We start from the raw sequence: 26,187 nt of genomic DNA on the forward strand, positions 1-26,187 counted from the left end.
TTCCTTCCTTCCTTCCTTCCTTCCTTCCTTCCTTACTTATTATTATAAATGTTAAAATACAGATAATCACTAAAGTAATGATGACTTTCTACCTACAGCGTGTACAGAAAACCGTTGCCAAATTTCCAGGTACAGATGAACAAATATGTCAGATCTGAGTCAGGTTAGTCGTATAGGGAAAAACAGAGGTTTTTCAGCAATATCAATACTTCAGTTTTACTAGAACAACAAATGAATATCTGATGTAGTTCCTTAGTAACCACATGGACCTGTTGCCTTGGATTTTAAAACAATGTTATTGATAGGTTAAACAAACCAACCTGCACCATGCTGGGAGATGTTGGGATGAGCTAAATCTACTTTGATGTATGACGTACCTTGACCGGCAAACTTCCATAAAGAGCCAGTTCTGTTAACCAATCTACTGTGGCTTTCTGTTCAAACGGAGCAAACAGTTTGTGTCCAACATCAACATCTGATCACTGAGCAGCTCATGTCTCTAAATATAGCCAGCAGGAGTAGAGGGCTGCAGCCAGTCACAGCAGCTGGGGTATTTATTATTTTTCTGTCACCTCTGACTTAAAGGCTGAGGATTGACTCTTGCCAGAAAAGAGCAGACCTCCAAGGCATAAATAAAAACAAAAATGTTTGGTTTATAGACCAACAATGTGGATTCCAGTATTTTTTCCAACTCTCGTATAAATCTACGTTAGTTCAAAATGAGTGGAAGATTTGAAAAATACCACCACCAGGTTCCAACTTTTGGAAAACCACCTGCATGTGGAAATGCTCCCTTTGTGTAACATGTCTGGGAATGTCAATGTGGTATATCAAAGTAAACTCATTACAAATATGGTTCCGGAATAATCCAGTCACAGATTCTGCAAAGTAAAGACGAACAATAAAGAATGTATCTTCAGCTGCAAGTTTCTCCATATTTCCCATTTTAAAGTCCATACTTTTCCTGACTAAAACATCCTTAGTATTTAGGGCATTTTAAAGAATTTATACTTTACTGTAGAATAAAGAGCAGCGATTTCTACAGAGGTCAGGGTTAAATATAGGGCCCCTAAAGAACTGTAAACATTAATACTAATATAAATATACGAAAAATTAAGTTCAACACTCATTCCAAAGATATTGATGTAAGAACTGATATAATTCTGGTTAATATCAAGATGTAGAAAATGACCTGACATATGATGTTAAATTCTACTTATGACCTATTTCTGTTTTTATCATTACATATGGCCAAAATAAAAACCTTTAATTGTATCAGACATCAGAAAGAGCAAGAAATGAAAGGAGTATGGCTGACCTAATAATGCTTTCCATGACTGCATATGTAGGTACAAATAGAATATCTGGATGGATGGATGGATGGATGGATGGATGGATGGATGGATGGATGGATGGATGGATGGATGGATGGCTAATGATGTGAATGTCATAGGGTTTGTAGAGTTATTAGAATAAAAAAGAAAAAAAAATTGTGGGTTTGAATCCATTCTTGGTCATGGAAATATGGTGACCAATGCATCTATCTGCAGATCCCACTGCATGAAAGGCCGGTTCTTCAGCAGCTATCATAGAATAAAACTGCCGTGGAAACTGAAGTTAATGGCTGATAACTGAATGTTTCATTTTTTTTTTTTTGTCTGTACTGAAAACTGTATAGAACTGCTAGAAATTGACTGTAGGATAGACTCTTGTTTGTCTGTGTTTCCCCCATAACCCCCACCTTCCACACATGTGGAAAGTTGCTGTGAGCCTTATGACACTAACACACTGATCAGTGTGTTTTTAGTGTGAATCTGTGATGGATGGATGGATGGATGGATGGACGGACGGACGGACGGACGGACGGACGGACTAATGCAGGAATGGGAGGAGAAACTGATCTACAGTTGGATGGACAATAATTCTTTTAAAACAATGAGACAAAAAAAGAAATTTTTTTCTGTTAAATGTAAACTTTCACACTGTTTGTGCAGTCCTACAAAATATTTAAATCCCATATATCCCCAGACTGTGCGATAACTCTAAATAAAAAAAGGCTGCTTTTGGATACCACTCTTTGGAGCTGTTGGGATTCAACTTTTTGGAGTTCATGGCGCCTCAAAGGTTGATCTGCTCCTCAGGATGGGTATCGATCATATCTGCAGCGATTAGCTCTGCCCCTACAGCGAGGCAGGAATCCATACCGTGGCAGGTCAGCATTAACATCATTAGAAACTGGATGAAAGTGGTAACGCAACGGGACAAACCACTCTCTCCCACACACACACAGACACTCCAAAAGGCAGTGTCTGTGTGAGCGTAATTACAGGCCCCAGCAGCAGAGATCTAGATTTGGCCCTAGCATCGACCCAAAAATCAAACAACCTGGCATCACACTGGTACACAACTAGAAAGGCTTGTTCAGGCCATCAACAAACACACACACAGACACACACAAACGTAGCATCTTTGCCCAGCAACAGGACAGGCTGCGATTGCTCCTCTAATCATGCACATACGGGACTAATTGGAACCATTCAGAGCACAGGGATCGAGTCTGGAGGTAAAGAACAAGTGAGCCACTTCCTCCTTTAATTAGCTTAGAAGCAGCCAATCACAGCTCTGATCAGCAGGATAAGACAAGATGGAGACAACAGGGTCTTAAATGTGTCTTAAAGTGATTTTTTCATGTAAAGAGCTTAGATCCGCTGTTGTGTTAAAAACTCTTTAAATAGTTGCAGTTTTCAGTTATTCTGTCTACCTCAGCTGAAAAAAACATTAAATGTTCTGTTTAATACAAATAAATATAAAAATATCTATATATATCTTCTACTGAAGCTTATTCATCAGATTAGAAATAACTTTTAAATATATAATATATATAACTTATAATATAAAATCATTATTAACCTGTTATTCCTAATCCAATATTTCTTAACATTTTTTTTATTGGTCTATTGAAAATGTTAATACTTGAATGTTGTGTTGAATGTATTTTGTCGTGAGTTAAATATATTTTGCTGTGTATAAGAACAATAAAATCAAACCATATGATGGTTCTTTTAAGTTTTCCTTTTTTAATGAGATCCAGATTTTGTTTTGGGTTCATATGGGTATCGTTAAATATCGATCATTCCCACAAAGTCTTCCAGCATTTCTTCATATTCAAAAAGGCGTCTGCTTCCATACCAACTAAATAAACAATTGGAAAGCAATGGCATTCATTGTTGTTTTTGGAACTGGTCATTGTAGAGTCGTTGTCAGGCTGCCCTGTCTCCTAAAATCACCTCACTTCTGCTCTTTTAGATAAAAAAGCTAAAAAAATACATATTTGTGGAGGCGCTTCCCTAAATGATTTTCCTGTTACATCAGTGTTTGCAGAGTGGATGTCATTTAACTATTGAGGTCACTATTCATGATCCAGAAATGAAAAAAAAAAGGATTTGTGTAATGATAACTGAAAAACAGAGTAAAAAATTGGGTACTGTATCTAGGATAAAGCATCGGCCTATTTGGCCTTAGGAGACTGAAAGTGTAAAAAAGGAATTATGAGGAGAAAAAAGCAAATAGGTAAGGGCGCAAATACTTTTTGACAACACCTTTTTATATAAAAAACCCTTCACCCCATCCATCTCCACTGCTTTTGTTAGAAAAAACCATGCAGCATTTCCTCTTTAAATGTTTAAACTTATAACTTATAACTGGTTTTCCTTTTGCACAGAAAGGAAGCACATAATATCCTGCTATATACCAGTGAGAACCGCCAAAAATAGATTTTTTTTCCTAAAACATAATTATGATAGATTAGGCGTATTTTTAATATTTGAATTTCCAATCCATTTAGATCTATAAAAAAAGTTAAGTTAGCCTTTTAAGGACCACTAGTTTATGGTTTTATATTAGAAAATTAGAACAAATGAGAACAAGGATTGGACAAGGAACTCGATACAAATATTACAAATTTAAGAAAAAAATCTTTTTTGATGACAGAACAGGTAGGAGACACAACAAAAGCATCATACATTAGTAAAAACAGTGCTGTTGGTAATTTCTATACCTTAAATCCAGATCCCCAATATTCATTCATGCTGTAAACTGCTATAAAACAAACTGCCAACTCTAAATCAAAGGACCCAAATTGCAGTATGATAAACTTGTTTCTCAGTAGTGGCACATTTACAGAACTTCCTCATCAATACTGTCTTAAGACTCTGAAGTTTATTCATTTAAGGCCTGCAGCAGCTACACAAAGCTCTACTTAATCTGTATTTAGCAAAAACTAAACAGTTACAGTAAGTTACAGTTCCTACCTGGCCTCCCACTGTGTATGCGGACCACCGGTGTCTACGTAGGCAACCAAATTCAACGGTGATAAACTGTGCGGGATGCGGCCTCATGTGGACTCCTTGCTTCCTCACTCATTTAAACTCTGTGAACCAAGTTTTAGTCTGTTCCTGGGAAAAAATGTCAGAACAAAACCTCTTTTCTAGGTGTATTTGTACCCGAATGGATCATCATTCCTGGAGTTGCAGAGATGTGAGGATAACACTCCGGTCCACTATTCCATCAGCAATATTCAACACAGTGACAGAAACGCAATAATACTCGTCTGTTGACGTCAGTTAGAGTTTCGTGGCTCGTCACTGAAATGTCAATCGACCGGCTGGCTTTGAAGGTCTGAAATTATTCGCGGCCCAACGCTCTGCTCACTGCAGTTTTGTTTTTACACCAAAACAGAAACCAGAAGATAAAAAAAAAAAAGAATAAAACAATGCCATATGAAACAGACTAAAAAGAAACTAGCTGGCTCTGCTTGAGGGATTTCTATTGAGACATGTTTGTTTGTTTGTAGGACTGGAGGAGGAAGAGTCCAGGGGGACTCTGTGGTTTAGCAGGATAAGGCTCTAACTGCCAATTGGAAATGATTTGGGAGCAAGGCCAGGGAACAGCCATTGTCACGTCAATATTTCCCGTCAGTCGTCACCTCGGGTCAAAACCCAGAATGAGTGGGTGGCTTCTCAAAAATAACAAAAAATACAGACAGCAGATAAATAAAGAACCTTTGTTGGTTTCAGATCACGTCAGCTTAAAGAAAGAAAAGATTCAAGGCATTACCATGACACATCTGACGTCTAAGTCAACAGAGTTACATCAGTATAGAGCTCTAAATGGAAAGAAGTCAACGTCACATAACTCCAGCAGAGAAATAAAAGTGCCTCTAGCGCGGTTGAATTCTTAGGCTGTGAACAAGACTAATTTAAGATGTCAACATGCATAGTGATCATAAATGAGCTAAATGTAGAAGAACAGAAAATCTGGGAAAATCTGGGATGTGACCTTCACCATCCACATCTGACAAAGACTAAAGATTCTGTTAATGAAATCTTTCTTTAAATAAAAACCTTAGTTCTTTTATTATTTTGATTTAAACAATCTCTTAAACGAAAAAGGAAAATAATTCCGATCCATCCTTAGAGGATGAGTTGTCCATCTTGAATTATTACAGCCTTTTCTTAGAATTAATGAGAGAAACATTTGTTTTTAGACACCAGGTTGGTTCGGATGCGTTTTACAAAATTGCAAACATGCACTCAGATCATTAATGCATAACAATACATGTTTAGCTGATGAATGCTATAAGCATGGCAAAAAGAAAAGGACGGGAATCTGTAAGTGGAAAAATACTTATTTTTTCCCAGTAATGGAGCTCTATGGGGATAACTAAGTCTGTGCAGATACTGAACAGACAGGCACCAGATACAAGCTATTAAATTGTTCCAGTTGAAATTTTGCCAATGGAGCTGTGGGGAGTCTGTCAGTGCTTTTAGAATATATGAGTAAACCAGAAAGAGCTACAGAGAGATGATGATAATCACAGCTGACTCATCACTGTGAGCTCGACTCTATCACAGTATCCCAGCTAACATGACTCCAACTTCTCACATGATGCTGCAAGGCACTGGTAGCTTTGACTTTTGACCCTGTGTAAGGCGAGCGGTGTGTAATGTTGTAATGTGTTGACAAGAGGTGAAGCCCACAGAGGGCAAGACAACCTGCTGCGTCAAAATCAAAGGTCAGCTTTGGTCAGTCGCTGCAAGACTCATATGGTTAACATCAAAGCTCAGTGGGCGCCTGCATGGAGCGTCACCGTCAACCAGATCTGATCTGACGAAACAGATTCATTCAGATTATAAAGGAATAGACAATTTCCCTTTTTAACGATGACATATGCTGTACAAAAAACACTTGTTTGATTTTCTTAAAGACATTGATCACAGTCAAAAGTAGAAATACAACAATCAAGTAGCCAAGGCTTGATATTGATTCTTCTGTTCAGTAATTGCATCAAAACTAACAACTCCACCCATTCTCAGTTTTTAACCCATCAAACAACATACTGCACTTTAATTCATTTAGTTTGAGTTTAATGTAAATCAGGTAAATGTTAGGGATGTCTATAGTGCTTCTTAAAAGAGGGTTATTTTAATTCCCTTAATTTCTTAAGATTCTACACATTTTACTTTATTTAAGTACCTGGAGCATGCTTTTATTTTTTTTCATTTGACATGTTAAAAGAAAATAGAAATTGTTCAGCCCGAGGTTAAAGATAACTGCAAGGCATCAGAGCTTGCAAAAACAAAATAATACCATAAGGAAAAGGAGCACAAAAAGAAAATTAAATGTGGTTTAAGATATTCAGTGTTCTTTGCATTTATTGCCTTTTTTGGTTGAGTAAAAGTTGAAATAAACCTTCCAAGAAAAAAGTTCTTTACTCAGTAGAATGATAAAACCCAAATGTTGTACTTCTCTTACCTACACTGAAGATTTACTGACTCCTTGTCCACCCTTATGTAACAGTTGTCACCATAAAAACGTAAAAAATCTATTTTGTATTTATTTAAACAAAATACTTTATTAATCTCAAAGGGAAATTAAATGTTGCAGTAACAGGGTTTTAGGTTTTTTTTCATCAAGTTGTTGTAGGCAGGAAGGATTTCCTGTATCTGTATGTTCTGGGCCGGATTTGGAGAAGCCTCAGACTGAATGTTAAATAATCTCCATAGCTTCTCGAGGAATTTCTAGAGCAGAGCCGGCCTTCTTAATTAGCTTGTTGAGCATTTTTAAATCATTTGCTCTGATGCTGTTATATGATGGATTAATAGATCACACTCTGCACAACACATAGAAGTTATATAGCATCTTGCTGCAAATGCCAAAGAACCTACGCTTCCTTATGATGTACAGTCTGCTCTGCCCCTTCTAGTAGATGGCTTTGCAGTTTGATGTCCAGGTGAAAACCAAGTTATTTCTACTCCTCCATTTCTTCTCCCATCATGTGAATTGGATTCAACTTGTTCCTGTTGCTTCTGAAATCTACAATTACACCCCTTGTTTTATTGACATTCAGGATAAGATGATCACTATGCCACAAAGCGCTTCAACAGCTCCCTGTACTCAAATTCTTGTTCATCTTTGATGCACTCAATGACTGCAGAGTCATCAGAGTATTTCTGCAGATGATAGGACTTGGTCTGGTATTGGAAGTCAGAGGTGTACAGATTAAAAACGAATGGTGAAAGTACCGTCCTTTGTGCTGCTGACTACTTGATTAGACAGCTGACCCTTCATTCTAACAAACTATGGCCTGTTTGTCAGGTAGTCTTTGATCCAGGTGATTGTTGATGCTTCCACCTGAGTCTTCTCAAGTTTTTTACAAGGTAAGTCAGGCTGAATTGTGTTAAATACATTGGAGAAATCAAGAACATGATCCTCGCAGTACTATTTGAATTGTGCAGATGAAAGTGGGTTTGTTGAAGCAGGTGCATGATGGCATCTTCCAACTCTAACTCCATGGCGATAAGCAAACTGCAGGGGGTCCTGATAACTGCTTGTTGCTTAGCGGAGGGGAACCAACAAAAGTCTATCTAAGACCTTCATGATGTGGGATGTCAGGCAACAGGTCTATAGGCACCAAGGACTGTTGGCTGAGTCTTCTTTGGCACATAAACAAGGCAGGAGTATTTCCACATCACTGAAACTGTCTACTGGGTCAGACTGAGGTTGAAGAGGTATTGTAAAATCCCACAAAGCTGCTCTGCACAGGCCTTCAGTACTGTGGGGCTGATACCATCAGGGCCTGGTGACTTATTATGATTAAGTCTTGACCTTAAGAAACAGACAGGTGAAAGATGGAGGAAGCAGCACCATCTCCTGGTTTGGCTCATGTGGCTGTGGGCAGGAGAGAAAGATGCTGGGATTGTTCCTGAACTGAATCTGTTGAAGAATGTATTCAGTTCATTGGCTCTATCCAGACTTCATCTCTGATCATCCTTCTGCTTGAAGCCTGTGATCTTTTTCATCCCTGACCACATATCTCTGACCTCTGCAACTAACTTTTATTTTGTTAATTGATTAATCTGTGATCTTCGTGGGTCACTGCAGGACGGACTGGTGCAAATAGCCAGGAAGGTTAAAAAGCTTGGATGTAAATAGATCTTCCAAACAGAGAAGGATCCTAAACATACTCACAAACCAAGTTACAGATGATATTAAGGACAAAAAGCCTAATATTTTGAAGTGACCATGACAAAGTTCAGTTCTCAGTCCCAAAGAAAATTTGATGGTAGAGATTAAAAGGTGAGTGAGGAAGGAAGACTGGGTTACAAGGGTTCTGTCTCAAGCAGGAGAACCAAATAATTTGACTCAAGCCATGCAGTCTAAAAAGGTTGTTCTCCCAAATATTATGTTAACTTCCAGATTTGAAATAAGTGAACAGTGTGTTTAAGCATCCTGTTTTACTTTATAAAGTTGCTCAATTGCTTGCCTTGCTTTGTGAAGTCAACTATATCAAAAAAAGAGAGGATCTGCTTTCAAACAAATTCCAGATGGAAAAACAAATTCTAGATATGAGAACAGACAGTAAAATAGTTAAAAATAAGAAGAAAGAACACTTTGTTTTCATTGCCAACATTTGCCTTAGATAAAATAAAAATACTAAAAAACCTAAATATGACCAGCATAGCAGCAACTTTTCATAATGTGTTATTGTTAAACTCCCTTTCCTGCTGATGGCATCATTACTTTCTAAAAGGTCAGGCGAACTGTTAGCCTTCCTTTTCCTGAGGGCTGCTGAAACTTTCAGGTACAAACATCTGGCAATCCCACAGTGAGTAACAATAAAAATCAGTTCCAGCTATGTTTTTGCTGTATTTGTTAGAAAGTGGCTTAAATCATTAGTAGACATTTAATTTTTAAGTGAATATGCCGCAGATGTTTAAATGTTGTGTAACAAAAAATATATCATCTTAACTTTCTTTTTTGTGATAAAGATAAATACGTAGATCAAGCTGTTATTTTGAAAAAAATATTAGTCATCTAAATTTGACCATAATGCTGAAAGTATGATGTGAAACAACCCAAAAATGTAAGGCGTCAAAACACAACAGAACAGGTGAAGAACTGACTGTTATTCTTCCTTTTTCCTCAAGATCAACACCTTCTTTAACTAATTGAAAAAGATATTTACATTTCCCTATATCTTAAAAACACAGGAAAAGGCTGGATGTATAATTCTGCTTTTGCCCTGCTCTTTCTGCCATGCTTCGACTGCATCATTAGACCCATGTGGTAAATCCATCATACCTATAAATATGTGCAGCTAAGCATTTGTTTGCAATGTGCCCTTGATTTTTTTTTCTTTTTATTATAGGGTTGACATTATAAAGTTACTTTGATCCTTCTCCATCCCCACTGATGGCGTCATTACTTTCTGGAAGGTCAGCCGCACAGTCAGTATTTCCTTCTGTGACTGGTAAGGAAGCAGACACACATCTGGTCATGGTAAAGGATCGTCACCCCACAATCACTGACAACAACTTTGGTTTCAGTTTCCTCACCATATGTTGCTGATGCAGGGCTAACACCTTTTTCACCATCTTTTTTTCATTTGGATATCAGGCATTTACTGTTCATTCCTAATTTATAGTTTGTTTGTTTTTTATTTGAAACTCGGAAATGTAATTTCCAACTTTGATTCTAGTTTCCTTCCTTCCTTTCAAAACGGTAGTAATTTTTATTTCAGCAAAAAATAAAAGAAAGAAAAAATCTTTATTTTTATGCATGACGCAAATATCCAGACCCTTTAGCTCATAGAGTCTAGCTGCAGACCTGCACTGTCAGGACAGAAAGTTTATTCAAAGCCCTCCAAAGTAAAAGCAAACTATAATAGGAGCTATATATATATATATACATATATACACACACACATATATATATATATATATATATATATATATATATATATATAAAATTAATTACTTCTGTCTCTGTTGATTTTTTCTCATGACACTGGAGAAAACAGTAGACAGATAAAAAACTTTAAATATTTTTCTGCTGTTTCAAAATTTCATATTGAAACAGTAGATTTCACAGGTAGACGTGCAGCGTTTAAATTTTAGTGAAATTCCAGCGGAAGTCACAGTTGAAATTAATAGAAAATCTGAAAATCACCAAAAAAAATATGATAAAACGAAAGTTACTACCGTAACTACGGTTCTATGAATCCCGGATGCCTCTGGCGGTCAGTAGGGATGAAATAGAACACAGTTTTCTTGGTCTTCAAGTGGGAATAAGGCACATTTTAATGAGCAATCACCTTGCAAAAAATAAAATCCGGCAGCACATACGTGCTAGACGCTATACGAGATGGGTTAAATAAAACGTCCACAATAAACTTTCAGTCCTGACTCGCAGGAGACCGCACTGTACAAGTCTGTAATGAAGGGTCCTGACAGTGCGGTTTTAGGAGACCCCTCTCAAAGTTAGGAACATTAAACAACATGGCGTCTGATAAATGCTTAAGAAGAGGAAATTCTCAGTTTTGATGGGAAAATCTTACTTAAAAATCTTAATTACTCATCTTTAAAAGGCTAAACAAATCAAATAATAATAAAAAACATAGAATGGCATACTGTTTTCCAAAGCTGGATACAAGCCCCCTCCTCGATCAGTAAAATGAGCAGCATTGTAATTATATAACCTGCTAAACTAAAAGAAACTGATTCATAAATTCCTGAGAGCTACATCAGTACAAATGATTCATTAAACCTGCAACGAATCAAACTGCTGTGATTCAGCAGGTCTGAAATCACTGACCCTCACTCAGATGTCCTGGATTAAACAGTCCCAGACTCTGATCCTCGACACCAAAAAAACCTTCCAAAAACCTAAAACTTAAGAAGCACACATGCCATTATCTTAAGGCTTTAGACAGTTAAACTGTACTTTTATTGGAGGGGTCTCTTTGAAAAAAAAACAAAACTACAGCTTCATTTAAGTTTTATTTAATTGACATGATTAAGTCAAGTCAAAATAAAGCACACATGAGGAAATCTATTTGTAGAAAACCAACAATATTAGGGATGAATAGCCCTTAGCAAGTTACAAACATACCTGCTTATTAACAGAGACCATTTTCTCTCAGGACCAAAGATGGTCCTCACACATTGACACTGTTCATAGGAAGTCCCAACAGAGACTCTACATCCTGCAGCAACTGAAGGAGTAAAACTTCAAACCTTCAAAAAGGAGCTGCAGGATGACTTGAATGCCATCATTCAGTCTGCTGCAGGAGGCTAAAGTCTGATGAACACAACAGACACCACACAGAAAGCAATCATTTGCTCAGCTGTGAAACAGAATAAGCATATTGCACCACTACCACAGCCTGCTTTTTAGTTTTTTCTATTTTTTATATACACCCAATGGCCGTACATAAACATGCAAACTATCTTTTATCCTAAAGTTTATGTTTATTATTAATATCTCTATACTGTTAGCAGTTAAAAGCAAAGTCAAATCACATGTTTGTGCACATTCCTGTGTAATAAACCTGATCCTTATTTTGATGTTTATTTTATTTTAAATTCATTTGAATCAGCTGGTTTTCTGGGTCAGATCTGGATTTTAAGCAGGGTCTACTATCTTTCAGAATTGAGGAGGATAAGCTGTCAATTAACAGTAAAACAGACTAGCATCATGATACTTCCACCACCACGTTTGACAGTTGGTTCTAACAGGATTCTCACAATTTAAGTTTCAAAAAATATTTTATTGTGCAAATAACCCAATCAATGTTTCGAATAACAATAAAGCTTTGCTCCAGCAGCATTTAGATGGGCCCGTATAATTCAGATTTCAATACTGCTTGGCTGTGTAAGTATTCTTAGTGGCGCTCTCGGTTAATCTTCAGCTGCCTGTACCAGTGACAGCAGAGTTCCAGTATCTTCCAGTTCATGACAAGCTTGAGCCTTGGTGCTTCCTGTGTTGCTCCTAAAAACCCTGACAGATTTATCTCTATTGGGGATGACACAACGGGTCAGATGAGTGAAACTTTAAAAGCATCTATTGATGCATCAGGGCAATGATTCCAAAGTCACATTAAAACTGGTCTAGCAAAGGACAAAGCAGGCTAACATTCAGCCTCAACCTGGATCTTATTTCGAAATCAGAGGAATATGTCTATAACTGGGTGCGTGGCCTTAAATAACTAACTAATATTATATTTTATTATAGGAGTATGAAAACTTAAATGACAGAGTGTGTCAAATTAAAACCCTGAGAATTTTAGTAAATACGTCTTGAATGCTGTGATTAAGAGGAGTAACCACAAGAAAAGGTAACATGAGATGATAGCTAATGCTATATACAAACTTTTAGGACATTAGATTAAAACATTCTGACCTAATTTTAAACTGAAGTGATTCAAAGACGAGCTGTATTAAGATTTTGTGAGAATTGCAGAAATACTGTTGGTACACTGACATGGCTTAGTAAACGGAAATAATATAGAGATGAGATTGGAAAAAAAAAGAAATATTTGCAACTGTTCCTGAAGCAAGTCAGTGTAAAAAAGAAAAAAAAGAAAGTGCGCTTGATTATGCTCTCATTGCACAGGGTTGAATATTTTGATGCTGAACAAAACATGTAAGAGAAGCAGGAAAGTATTTAAATCAAAGTAATAACAAAGATGAACTACTTTATGGAAACGCTTTACTTTCATCATACCTGAGTGAAGCACTGCAGGCATTATCGACCTATCCTATGGTAATAGACCTTAATGCATGTTTGAATTTTATGCAACAGACTCCAATGTTTGTTGTTGTGCAACAACACTTTAAGGTTGTGTAACAACTAAATCAGGACTGATGTCACATCTGTCCTACCGCCTGCGCTTCTGGACGATGTCGATGGGCCGGTTGACGGCGCACGGCGACCCGCAGATGTTCCCGCTCCGCACTTTGAAGCAACGATCCTGGACCGAGGGGGCCAGGAACACACAGTTAGTTGGTAAACTCATCTCTGCGATTCTTCCAAGTTTCCCCTCTGCTTCGGCTTCCACTAATTGTCCTCTTCTTCCACCAGGCGATCTTCTGCTCGTCGGCTCCTGACGTCTCTCTCCTCTCCTCTGCAACATGTTTCTACTGAGACGCGGGCAGACGGAGGGAAGCCCTCCACAGCGCGTTTCAGTGGCATGACTCCAGTCCGACGATAAGCAGGGGTGGGAGAGATCAAAAAGGAGTCAAAGCAGTGTAGGATCAAAAGGTTATTTCCTCCACGGCATGCTGCAGCTTCATGTGGTGAAACGGAGAGCTGAATGTGAGCAGAAGCTACCAGCTTCAGATCTACATGAACAAGTTCAGACCTAAACTCTCCTTCTGATTTGGAGACTCACTACTCCCTCCCTTCAGGGCTTACTCACTGTGGCGCTTTCTCTCTGCCTCCTCCTTCCAGGGTTAAAAAAAAAACAAAAAAAACACATGCATGTACAGTATGTGTGGAGGGAGTGAGAGAGACACGAGGAGCCTTTGGCTGGATGTGTTGCACCACGTGTGTGCAGCAGGTGAATATGTAGTGTTGTTTGAACTGATCCAGGCATGGATATTTCTAACTCATAAACCAGGGCTTAACAAAGACACTCTCTGCTACAAGAAGGATGACTTAAACTTTTCAGTTTCATTAAGGCATCTATTAAAGGAAGTCAGAGGATCAAGGCATCTGCAGGTGCGCGTTATTTCGCATTTTACTTCCAGGGTTTTAGAGATAGAAATATTTATCATAACCAAATTGGTTCCACATTGATCTGACAAGATTCTGGTCGAATCAGTTTGTTTTTCTTTCTCTCTCCTCTCTGGGTCAGGGCAGGGAATCATTACAAGCTGGATCAACCAATCAGAGTAGCATTTCAGGAGAAGTAGGGCTACATCCCTTAGGCAGTTAATAAAATGATGTTTTTTTCTGCTACATTGTCTAAACTATGTCATCCGGGAGCTGTTTTTTTTTTTTCAAGGTTTCTGAAGTTTAATCAATTCAGATAATTGAATTGCTTTGCAATTTACAATTTAAATTCTAACAAAATAAGCTCTATTTAAGATCAACTTTAAAGTTGCATCAAGTACAGGAACTCATCACCTAGAAGGTGAAACGAGGCTGTGCTTGTCAGACTTCCAGTCCTCTGTAATAGCAGCCGTAATACCAAAGCTGCTTTGACCGCAGGGACTGATGGACTCACTGGATCTGACTGAAGTCACAAAGTGGCAAACTCCCCCCGCTGTCAACACTGCAGGCAAATATTTGTCTTCTGAGACAGCGGGAGATGGACGTGTTGGCAGGCACATGGGGGAGTGGAGGTGGATGGCAATGACAGACCATTTAAATAAATAACTGTAGAGTCCAACCAGATGGGTTGATGACAGGGAAGCAGGAACAGAGATTTTACTCTGAAGCCATATCTACACCAAGACTGATATTTAGACAAGCCGCTGATTTTCTTCTGCATTTGAACCAAAATATCTTTTAAACTAAGTTTTATGGTGTGCTTCTATTTCTATAGTTTCTATTGAAAGATTGTTTAAAATGGAAAACACTAAGGGGGGGTTGTTGATCTTCTCAAGAACAGAAGTGAGGGTTGTTTTGTAGCATTTTTAGAAATGTAAAGATCTCTTTGAAGAAAACCATGCACAACCACATCCTAACCTCACCCCAACTGTTAAGCACAGTTAAGGAAGGATGATGAGTTTTAAATTGTTTTGGAGCAGCAGGACATGGGTCCACCATAATGTGCCAATTTTTTAATTCACATTTTTGACGATGAAAAACTACTTTTTTTTAAACAAAAAATTAGATTTAAATGAAACACATTTTCATTCACAACATGTTTACGAGGCAGATCAATATATAGTTAGTATAAAAGTATGGTTGCTGGTTGTTAAAGAATGACACATTTTGTACCCAACCAATTAAGTTTATCCATAAAATTATACACATAGCTACTTGGTGAAATAAAATGAAGTACCTGGGCTTGATTTATTTACATGTAGAAAATGCATTTATAAAAGAAAATCTGTGGGTAAAAATGGTAAACTGTCAGTCTGAGGATGCATTTAAGTGAACCTTAGCATTTATTAGACCTGGTACCTGAAACTGCTTTAAATCAACAGCTTAGAAAATGAAATTATTTCCTTCTGTTGGTCCCAATCTATGCACATCTGGAAGATTCACTCTGATTGCAGTTCAAGATTTGAATAATTAGTTTGCAGAATGCCTGGACTTTATAAAACTTTTTATTCTGATAAAGAAGAAAGAAATTAAAGTTTTCAGGTTGACATGATTAATGCAATCCCTTGAATAGAGGCAGGAGTGGCAACAGGCTTCCTACTAAGTATTATGACAAGACTTACCCTGATAAGCAATACGTTTATCTTAATACAATTCTGTTGTTATTGATAACTAGCATAGTGCAGGTGTTTAAGCACTTTATTTAAAAAGAGTCAAACAAACATTTAGAAGAGTCTGAATAAAAAGTGGAGGAAAGAATATAATATAGAGAGAAAATACTTCTCAGTTTTTTTCTATTAAAGGAGACTGACTAAACTAACTAAACTCATGCCTCTATGAAACAGAGCTTGCATTATGTGTCTCAATCAAATTTGGAGTGACAGATGCCTATGGGAACAGAATTACATCAGTTGACCCAGTGCTACACTATTGGCCCAGTTGTTCAAAAGTATGAGGAAAATCCAGTCAAATTTCCAACATATTTTAGCAGACAAAAAAACTCCACTTTCTGTCATTCCAACTTATTAAACTGTTATCTTGAATAAACTGTTCTCCGCTGACCTCTAGTTTACCATAAGTGTATGTCTATACAGCATCAAGACATCATTTCCACAAAATAATAAGCAGTGTTTTGTTCCCATAGCAGTTACAAACAGCGTGAGTAAATCAACAGTGCAATCCTATCGGCACTAATATCTAAAAGAGCTCAGTCAAAATTAAAGAGTACTGGATCACTGTATTTGAAACCAAAAATGGTTTTATTGACATTCAGGAATAGCAAAAAGAAACACTGACATGGCAAAGCAAGAGACGAATATTGCTGCCTGAAAAATCCAACATAACCCTTGCTGCTATAGATTCAAACAGTGTTAGGATTTGCATTTGTTTTCTCATTTAAAAAGTCAGCCTTCTTGAATTTGCATGACCTGACGAAAGCTTTCCCTGGAGCTCCCTGTCATAATGTTTCCTCGGGAGCATGAGTAACACAATACGGCAGAACATCCCGTCCTCTTCATCTGCCTCCTGCCTGGAAAAGCACTAAAACCTCTCCCCTTTTATTAAAAGGCAAACAGAGGGAAGAGCTACTGCAGCAAAGGTTTGCTTTAAATCGTGGTGACCAGGTACAGTCAGTGCGGACATTTCCTTCTCTACACCCTATGAGGCGTCAGCTTCTAGGTAAAATGACAGCTGTCTTGTAATATTTTAAGGCAGTTTTTTAGTCTTTATAAATGACTTTTTGAATTTTTGTTAGTGTGTGTACAAATAAAGAGTGTGGATACACCACAGGCCTTAAAAAAAATATCAATGAAAGAAGAACACATTGAAGTTACAGGATATGGGGAAAAAAACAGCAAAGACCTGGCACTAAATCTGAGATGCAACATCCATCAATTTGATCATTTACTGTTTGCCAAGCTTTCAGGTAAAACACTTTAGAATCACAGTGTTGCTTTAATAAATTATCATATCTGATTTAGCTGATTTTCATGTGGCTTAAAACAATGTCTTATTGAAACAAGGGGTGTTAAAGCATGCCTAAAATTAACATCCCAAAAATCTGTTAAGTGTCCACACACTGGGGATTTTTGAAGCCTTTCTACCCCTGGGTGTTTCAGATTTAGAAGGATTATTGACAATAAAGGAAAAATGTTCTCTCATAACTGCAAACATTAGCAGAAAATTCTAACAGTTCAAAGAAAAGATGAGAAAAAGTAAATCAATAATATCCCTGTGAAAGATTAGAGGAACTTCTATTTTCTGGCAGGGGAGACAGAAGAAATGAGAGATGACAAAAGTATTGTTGGTGCCTTGACCTCACAGTTGCTATAAATTGGAATATTTTGCTGCAGATCCCTCAACAATGATGGCAAACGCAGCAACTTCACACAGACAGCTCAAAACAGCTTCTTGTGAATTCAAAATTATTATGTTGTCTGGATAAAAACATACGCCCAGCGATATTACTATGTTATTTAAACGTCATTTATGGCTAAGTCCAACATTACTCATAACCGTGGAAAGGTTTTGATTTAAAATTATTTGGTGCCAAAATTCATTATCATTTCAAATGAAACAACTTTTCCCACTCAAAGGTCCTTGAGCAACATTTTTGAGAAACATTTCAGACTTTTGAGCAGATCAGGGGTGTATGGATTCACTGGGAAAGAACTGTTTGTTGGGCCGCAGTGTAACTAAATCCTAGCAGCCAAATGGCTTCTCCAGCCCAGCTGGCTTCAGGCTCCTATGACAGCATTACTTCTGCTAATGAGAACAAGCTGTGAGGGAGGAGTGTCATGAATGTGCATGCATCTGTCCCTGTAAGTGTGAGCGAGTGCTCGCGTGTTGGTCCGTGCCAGGTTTATACTGATACGGTTTGTAGAACAGTGTGAGATATCAGCCAGTCTCTTGGTGATTGAACAGAAGTAGCTACAGAAAAGCTGGATTTAAACCAATTAATTAATACATGTGTGCTAATTTTATTGCTTAGGAAGGAGAGCAGTGTTTCAGATTATTATTCAATAAGAAATTGATCTGTCAACGCAGACAGAAATTGATAAAAATCCAATTTTATTATTCCGTATCATCATTAAGAAATGCTCACTGATCAATTCTGATGTTTTTATAGAAACTCCTTGCTAAGATGTAGGTGTGGAACTGTCGAGTAAAAGTGGATTTTTACAAAAAGAGCTTCAATTAACCATGTTAGTCCAAACAGTACAGTAAAAGCAAAAGTTTCCTGCAAGACCAAGACAGAAAATGATTTTTGGGATCTCAATGTGAATACCTACTGTAGACCTAGAGCATTCTTAGCAAGAAGAAGTATGGGTTTAACTTCACAAGAGTTGCCCCTGTCACCAAGCTTTAAGCGATGTCCTTTGGCATGCTCTACAGGGGTTTGTAGTCTAGCGTAAAGATTCCGGGTTGGGCATCTAATCAGGTAAAGTCAAGTCAATGATTCTCAAATTGAAAAGTTGTGTCAGTCCCTTCCTTAAATGTATAAGCCTCTTAATGTGCTGATAATGAGAGAAGGCAAATTGCTGTAATCTGGGCATTGCTCTGATCTGCTGTAGTGACGAAAGAGCTGTGCTAAAAACAAAGCTCTCATTTTATGTGTCTTTCTAAGTCTTTGCTATAAACTGGTCACTGGATATGGTTCATGACCAAAGGGGGGAAATCCTGCACATAACTGAAGTTCATCCGTACCTCATACAGAAAAAACAATGCTGCGTGTTGTGTTTTCATATTAAGCAATCATCTTAAACATTCATTTAAATAGGGAAAATGGTTAATATTAAAACATTTACACAGTTATATTTGACCTGTAACTGTGGGCCAGTCCTCTTATATACCCAGAGTATTGTTGTAAATATCTGGTTGTATTCTCAAACTCTGTTTCCTGACATAAGCTTGACGCGTCACTGTGATTGGTGGGGTGCGAAGTGACAAGGCTGGTTTCAGGTGACTGACAAAACTTGCCAGATTAAGGCTCCCTTGTTGGTTGCCGAGCTGCCTCAGGACAGTCACCTGTCAAAGCACACCAAACCAAAACACTGCATATTTGCACCATATATATTTAAATCCCTGAACTTCCATATTAATACGTGTTTTTTTGCGCCATGTTTTTTCTTCCACAGTTTACATTTGATCACTCATTCACTTTAAGAAATAAAAATGTCATGAAAGCTGTACAAAATGAAATTTCGTTTTATATACACTCTATGTATAAAAAATGACAATAAAAGTCGTCTAAGTATCAACTCAGTTGAAGCAGCAAAGTGGATATGCAGTAATGGGATGAGCAGACTGACAGAAGTAGTGTGGGATTCCCCCGTCTGTTAGAGCAGGGAGGAGACCCTGCTTAGGCCAGGCTTGCCCCCTTCCTGAATAACAATGGTAGAGAGTTTTGGCACTGTGGCTGATGTGTTCGCAGTTTTGGACCGGGGGCTCAGTTGGTGTTACGGCTGTTTATTATGTTACATGACTGTCACATGCCAACTTTAAATGTTGCTTTGGGAGGGAAAGGGCTACTTTTTATTTCTGACCAATTTTCATTAAGGATTTACATTGTAGGTAATGGCCTTCTTATCAGCTTCCATCACCATTTTCAAGAAGTTTATTCCGTGGGGATACACACATTTCAAACCAAAACACATAAGAGAGGAACGCCATTTTTTTTTTTTTTTACATTGGGCCCTTGATTTTACTACATTACATGATTATTACATCATGTTCTACTCACCCATATGAGATTTGTGTCATTTGGAGCTGTTCTGAAGATATTCGGTTAGGTTATATCCAAGTAATGTATTCCTATGGGCAATGACTTGAAGGTACAAACTAAAATGTTTATAATTTATCATTTATGGTACGCCAGCATTCATATCATATAGGCGAATCACTGTCCCCCAGACATCCGCAGTTATATTTTTTCTATTTAAAAACAAAACGGAGTGTGTATGACGTCATCTAATTTATCTGAGAAACTGAAACTATCTCCTAGACATTCCCATAATGTTTACGTTGGCATACTAATGACTGAAGGCGGCAACAACTTCAGGATAATGGAAAGTGTTTCTAGGAATGGGGCAGACTTTGGGATGTCCAAAATTCTCCTCCTGATATTTAAGCAGAATCTGTTGTATTTTCCTTTATGCCACACATGAAAGCGGTGTGTGAAAGATATAAAAAAAACATATTTGACTTAAATATTTAGAACCAACTTAAAAAGACAGGGCCTTATTGATGATTTGAGCAAGTTAGTTAATTACAAAATAAGCTTAGTTTGCCTAAACCTCTACATTTCAGGAATTAATAAAACAATACAATTAAAAGTCTTATTACTCTTTACCTAAGTTAATAAAATAATTCTAGTAACCATACTGACCTAAGACATGACCTGTTTATTGTGATTTATCTTCAGACAGTGGGAAATGATTAAGTATGTTTTCTTTTTATATATATACAAAGCATAAGGGTGTTTTTTTCCTTCAACCAAATAACACATGCACAAACAAAATGTTGTTCACCCAAAGATAAAGTGGCAATTAAAGAGAACAGAAGAAAATAAAACTACATTTGCACCACAGAATAATTGTCACGTTCAATTTGCTCCACATTGATTTCCTTCTGCAGGACTTCACTCCTACAAAGCAAACAGCTTGGACTGATTAGAAAGTGTTATTTCAGAGAATAGCTTCTGCTCCTCCTATTTACCCCTTCCTCCCACCTTTTAATTGCAACTTAAGATATACTCTATTTTATATTTACTAAGCATTAGAAGCTACAAAGACCCCGATAATAATTAAATAAAATAAATGTAAGTATTCTTTTTTAATATATATTTCCCTGAGGTTTTTCTTTTGGCCAGTAGAGGTCGCACTTTGCTTAAAAAAGCTAAGTTTGTTCTCAACACAGAGAAAGTCACACACAACCACAGCAACAGCTAAACCATCCCATTATCACAGCCGTCAGTGGAAAATAGTGACTTACAGCGGCTGTGTTTGTGATTCTTGGAGGTCAATTTGGGCAGGTTTAGAAAAAAACAATGTGATAAAAAAAAAACAACCTTATGTGATATATATATTTTTTCTTTTATTTGAGACAGTCATTAAACTACACAGGCACAAGTTAAACAGCATAAGACAAAGTTGGATCAGAGACCCACAGCGACTCTGGTGGAACAATCAATATGGATTTTGGGACGGGTGACACTGGCCGGTTGGGGGGGACTGGCCGATTGGGGGGGTGGGGGACTGTCTGTTTGCACACACAATGACAAGCGAACATGTGTCAGATTCACGTGTCGTGTACAGCCAGGCTGGTGGAGCTGGGGAACTATTCCAAGCTCAGGGGGTTATTTTGGGGGTTTGCTGTATTAATGCAGCCTGACTCCCAAACTCCACACCCACTCTGCCCTGCTCTGGGTGTAAAGGGACTTAAAACAAGTCTTACTGGGGGTAAACAGGGTGGGGAGCTATAGCTTGACCCATTAATGTAAAAAGAAAAACTACAAATCAATGTACCTGCGCTACGTAAAGAAAAGCAACTATTAAGTACTGCAGTTAGACTAATAGTACTACAAATATATCATCATAAAACTTAACGGTTGAAAAGCAAAAATAGCAACTGTGAGCCATGATGGTTATGAGTGAAATGAAAATAGAATGGGACAGAATTAAGCAATAAAGAATAGATGAATTATATGAAAGACATTAGTACCATTTTAAGGGATCCTAGAATTTTTAACCAATATTTATGGAGGTCAAAAAGAGGTTAAAAGACCTCATTCTTCTGTTATTTGTTCAGCCACTAACTTATGATCAGGCATGCATGCAGTGACAGTGGAGAGGAAAACTCCCTTTAAACAGGAAGAAACCTCCAGCACAGAGCGGCCTTCTGCTGAGGTTCACTGAGCTCAAAGACATACTTCCAACCCTCCATTGTTATTTGCATGGAATGAATAGTTATTGGAATGCAAATCCTCCATCTGATATGGTCACCTATTTTCCAGATTTCCAAGCAGCGCTGATATGGAAACTTGTAAATAACCAACTGGTTTCTCCAGAATGGAAGACAATGTTGTCCTCTTGTGGACCTTTTTTAGCAACATACTGTCCTCCTTTATTTTTAAGCTCATATGGTAAAAAAGCCAGTTTCTTTAGAAATAAGACGGTTTTCATAGATTAAAAGAATGTCAGCAGTATTGAAGGCAAAGTATAAGGAAATAAAATGTAGCTTACGTTGTTTACACAGTAAATGCAAATGTACATAAAGTTTACTTTGACATAAAGGCGTGGTGTGTGTTGGTGATCATGTCAGTTTATAGTTCAGGCAGCTGAGTCACCAAATGACCCAACAGAAGTGTGAAGAACAGGGTGGTTCCCCTGCCCCTGCCACAACCAGAACTCATAGGATATGTTACATTAAAATGTGCACCAAATAAATCAAACAAAATAAAATAAAAGTCACAGAAATGCAAAAGCTGTGGATACTTGTGATGCTGGCTATAGCGCACTAAAAACCCTCCAAAACAGCCTCCTTCTATTGGAACACAGAAAAAAATGCATTTGAAAGACTTTAAGAGAGAACGAAAACAAATAAACAGGAAGTCTATTAACCAAGTGTCACCACAAAGAAAACTAACTTCCTCTCACAAAGTGTTGGGCAAGATATCAGCAAAAACAAAAATGCTCACAATCTTATGCATAACTCCCATTTTGAGGGACATAACATCACATATTGTCCTGCAACTCTAGTATTAGTGCCTAATTACACAGTTAAAGGGATGGAAATGTCAATTAAATTTATAAAAGGAAAATGCCCCTTCCACTCCGTTACCCCTAAGAACAACCACCTTCCTACGCATTAGTCAACAAACAGCACACAGGTCAGGGAGAAAGCTGTGGGGCTTTCAACATCTCACATAGCACTAAGTTCATCATTGTCAAACATACAAAAAGCAACATTGAGGTGTGGGAAACTGCAGCCTTTACAAAAGGGGAGCAAGAAAAAAGCCATATATCCTGTTTTAAAGCCAATAAGGTGACACAGCAGAAATCGGAAAATGATATTTGGATTATAAATATTACAAATAAGCAATGCAGTGAGGAAACACATTGCACTGAACAAACCTACTCTTAAATTTAACATGATGCTGGAGGCATCACAGTGTGGTGTGATACATTTCTTTACCACTTGTCAGAGTTTATTGGAGAATTGATGGAGCAAAATACAAAAAGTAGAGTAAGAAAACCTGTTTTACTTCAAAGGTAGTAAGGATTATAGCATACAATGAGAGAAGGGTTTAAATCTAATGAGTAATTGGTCAAAGCTCAAACTAAATCCAGTTGGGAGAGTTTAAAGTGGAAGTTCACTAATCTAGGTGAATCTACACCGAGTGAGAGATGAAATGGTCAATATTTTAGTAGACATAGAGACATGCTAGAAACATGGCTCAAAAAAGATAAAAAAAAAAACAAACTTAACCTAACACTCTATGAAGATGACCCTAGAAATGACCACTACAGGTTTCAGATTTCTGTTTATAAAAAAAAAAAATTGAAACAATCTGATAACGAAAAGTCTGTGTGGATCTTTTCTGAAATGGCTCCTTCATGTTGTAACCGATCATAATAATTATGCATCTTCTCTAATTTGGCATCCTTTCCAAACTTCAGACTAGTTTTCTATACTTTGAAAAACCTTCAGGTCCCTTGAAATTTGGCAGAACTAAAGACAAACAATAAATCATTCAATCTGATTTCCATCCTTGTCAGGTTCTTAGTTCTCTGTCATCTCAGGTTCTCTATCATCCAGTTTATATATTTACTGAACCCTTTTACTGTTCAGTGAATCTAAATATAAAGATAAAAAAGATACAAAAACATTCCTTGACGAAAAAAACAGAAATTCCTTAAAGTTTCTGTAACTTTGTTTTCATTTTATGTGGTTTGTATAGCTAATAAAACCAATCAATGAATTAAAGAGTCCTTGCTGTAGCACTCCACAGCCTCCCATGACCATCAACACTGGAAAGATACAGAAGCTAGTTTGGGAACATACCCCAAGCACGAGTGCCTCCGGCCGTGTCCGTAACTACTTGGCGGCCCCTTCTTCATCACTCGCATCTCTTTGTTCATTTTCCTTTTGGAAATTCTTCCCAGGAAGCTCAGCTGTGGATCTGAAAGCACATCTGACCTGTGCAAACTCCAGCATGTAGAAGTTCTTTCTCTATGAAAAGACTGGCGGTTCTGGAGTCATCCCACAAGGCTCTTTGTTTGATAAACCAAAGCGAAAGGAGGAATCCAGGTCAGGCGTTAAAACAAAGCTGATAGAATCCAAATTAAAACATAGAGGAATCATTTCCATCGCTTCATAGTGTAGGGGAAACATCATGAAGGAATGCTGCAGTCTTCAACTAAAGGAGTTCCAGGCAAGCCCCAACAAGGTTGCCAAGATGTTTACCCAGTCTGAAGAAGGTAGAAATGTAGTTACTATACCTGCAGACTTTGCTGCAGAGATTTTCTGACTTGGTCTTTCCTCTTCAATAGTTGTGGTCAAAAAACAGCCAAAAATAATCCCACACGTGACAAAGTTTATCTGCATGCCAGAGGTCCTTAATGATCCAAATAGTCCAAGACAAAAATATTGTCTAAGAACTCCAGGAGATAAAAGGAATCTTTTTAAATTAGCTTTATAACTCTGACTCTGTCACTCCTTCACTCATTGTCTTCTCAGAAAGGGGAAGAGTGGAATTGCTGCTGATAGCAGCGACTTTGCAGGGGTTAACCTCTTCCTCTGTCAGGTTGCATGCTCACAGGGTGCCCTGGGTCCCTGTAGGAACTTAGGACGGCCCACCGTGTGCTCGAAGCTGTCAAGAACTCTGATTTATGAAGAATATCCACAGCCCAGACAGGCATCTTTAGGATCCTGGCTGCATGTCTGCCTTAACTTTAGGTGTCCAAAAACAAGAAGCTTCCTCCCATTTCCAGTTACTCAGACTAAGTTTCCACGTTCAGGCGACAACAGAGGAAATAATTTGAGGGGTCAACAGAGATCTGACAGCACTGACTGCATGGCTGGCAGATGTTTTCTTTCTGGCAGAGTTTGCATGACACCGCCTTCACTGACACGTGAGATCTGCATGCAGCTTGGCCTGATACCCTCCTTCTGCTGCCCTGAGGGCAACAGGATATTGTTAGAGTTGGTGCTGGGCAGGCAAGCTGCGATGGTGGGGGGAGGTGAAAAACATGTGAGCATGCCAAGTAAAATGAAAAAACAATGATCAGGCACTTTTCTCTTTTTATTTAGCTTGAGTAAAGTAATATTTAGCACTTTGCAAAAGTGTTGATACCATTTAACAATCACAAATTTTGTTACCATAAAACCAAACGTCAATGCACTTGGAAGCTACTGAAATAGGCCGACACCAGGTCAAGCATAGTTTATAATGAAAATACAATACCCAATGGCTTTAGATATACATTTGAAGTTCATCTGTATTCAGACCCATTTATAATGCCACTCATACTGAATTCCAGTATGACCAAACTCCTTCATAAATCACCTAATCAAAATATAAATTTCATGCCCTCAGTTCATGCTTTGCAGAAACACTTTTGCTGATAAAAAGAAGTTTTTACTCCACCTACTTTTCTTCTATGTAAGTTGGATGAAGATTTTCTATGAAATGCAGTTGAATCATAGCAGCATTCCAGTCTTGCCTATTTGCAGCTTCAGGTATTTTTCTAGGCAGAAACCTGCCCACAGCCTAATGGTACCACTACCACCTGAAAAATTGGGTGTGCAGATTTACCGTAATTTTCGGACTATAAGCCGCTTCTTTTTGCAGAAGATTTGAACCCAGCGGCTTATAGTCTGGTGCAGCCTTTCTATGGATTTTTCAAGATTTTTGTGATATTGTGAGAGGATTTGTTTTGGTTTGTTCTGCTGTTGTACGGCACTACTTTGCCTGTCCGAATCCACTTTGCCAGTGGATTCCAACAGGGTGGAGAAGTGCCAAAACATCAATGATCACCAACGGATTTCGAACGCATGGACTGCTGCGTGATA

At 37.9% G+C, this 26,187-nt stretch overlaps 1 protein-coding gene across 6 annotated transcripts in view; it reads right to left on the bottom strand.

Annotated features, from left to right (window-relative positions):
* pde4c (phosphodiesterase 4C) overlaps positions 1-26,187 on the bottom strand; it is a 105,149-nt gene that overhangs the window by 34,985 nt on the left and 43,977 nt on the right. For 2 of the 6 annotated variants that reach the window (XM_015380321.1, XM_015380320.1), the window contains exon 1: positions 13,224-13,696. The exons of 3 other annotated variants lie outside the window; for them this stretch is intronic. In XM_015380321.1, the coding sequence (XP_015235807.1) occupies positions 13,224-13,474 (251 nt within the window). In that variant the 5' untranslated portion in view covers positions 13,475-13,696. Of the gene's footprint in view, positions 1-13,223; positions 13,697-24,177; positions 25,172-26,187 lie in introns of those variants that run through there. One more of the 6 variants, XM_015380326.1, reaches the window with a different exon arrangement.

The sequence above is a fragment of the Cyprinodon variegatus genome, unplaced genomic scaffold (assembly GCF_000732505.1).
Source record: "Cyprinodon variegatus isolate N-32 unplaced genomic scaffold, C_variegatus-1.0 Scaffold211, whole genome shotgun sequence".
Lineage (NCBI taxonomy): Eukaryota > Metazoa > Chordata > Actinopteri > Cyprinodontiformes > Cyprinodontidae > Cyprinodon > Cyprinodon variegatus.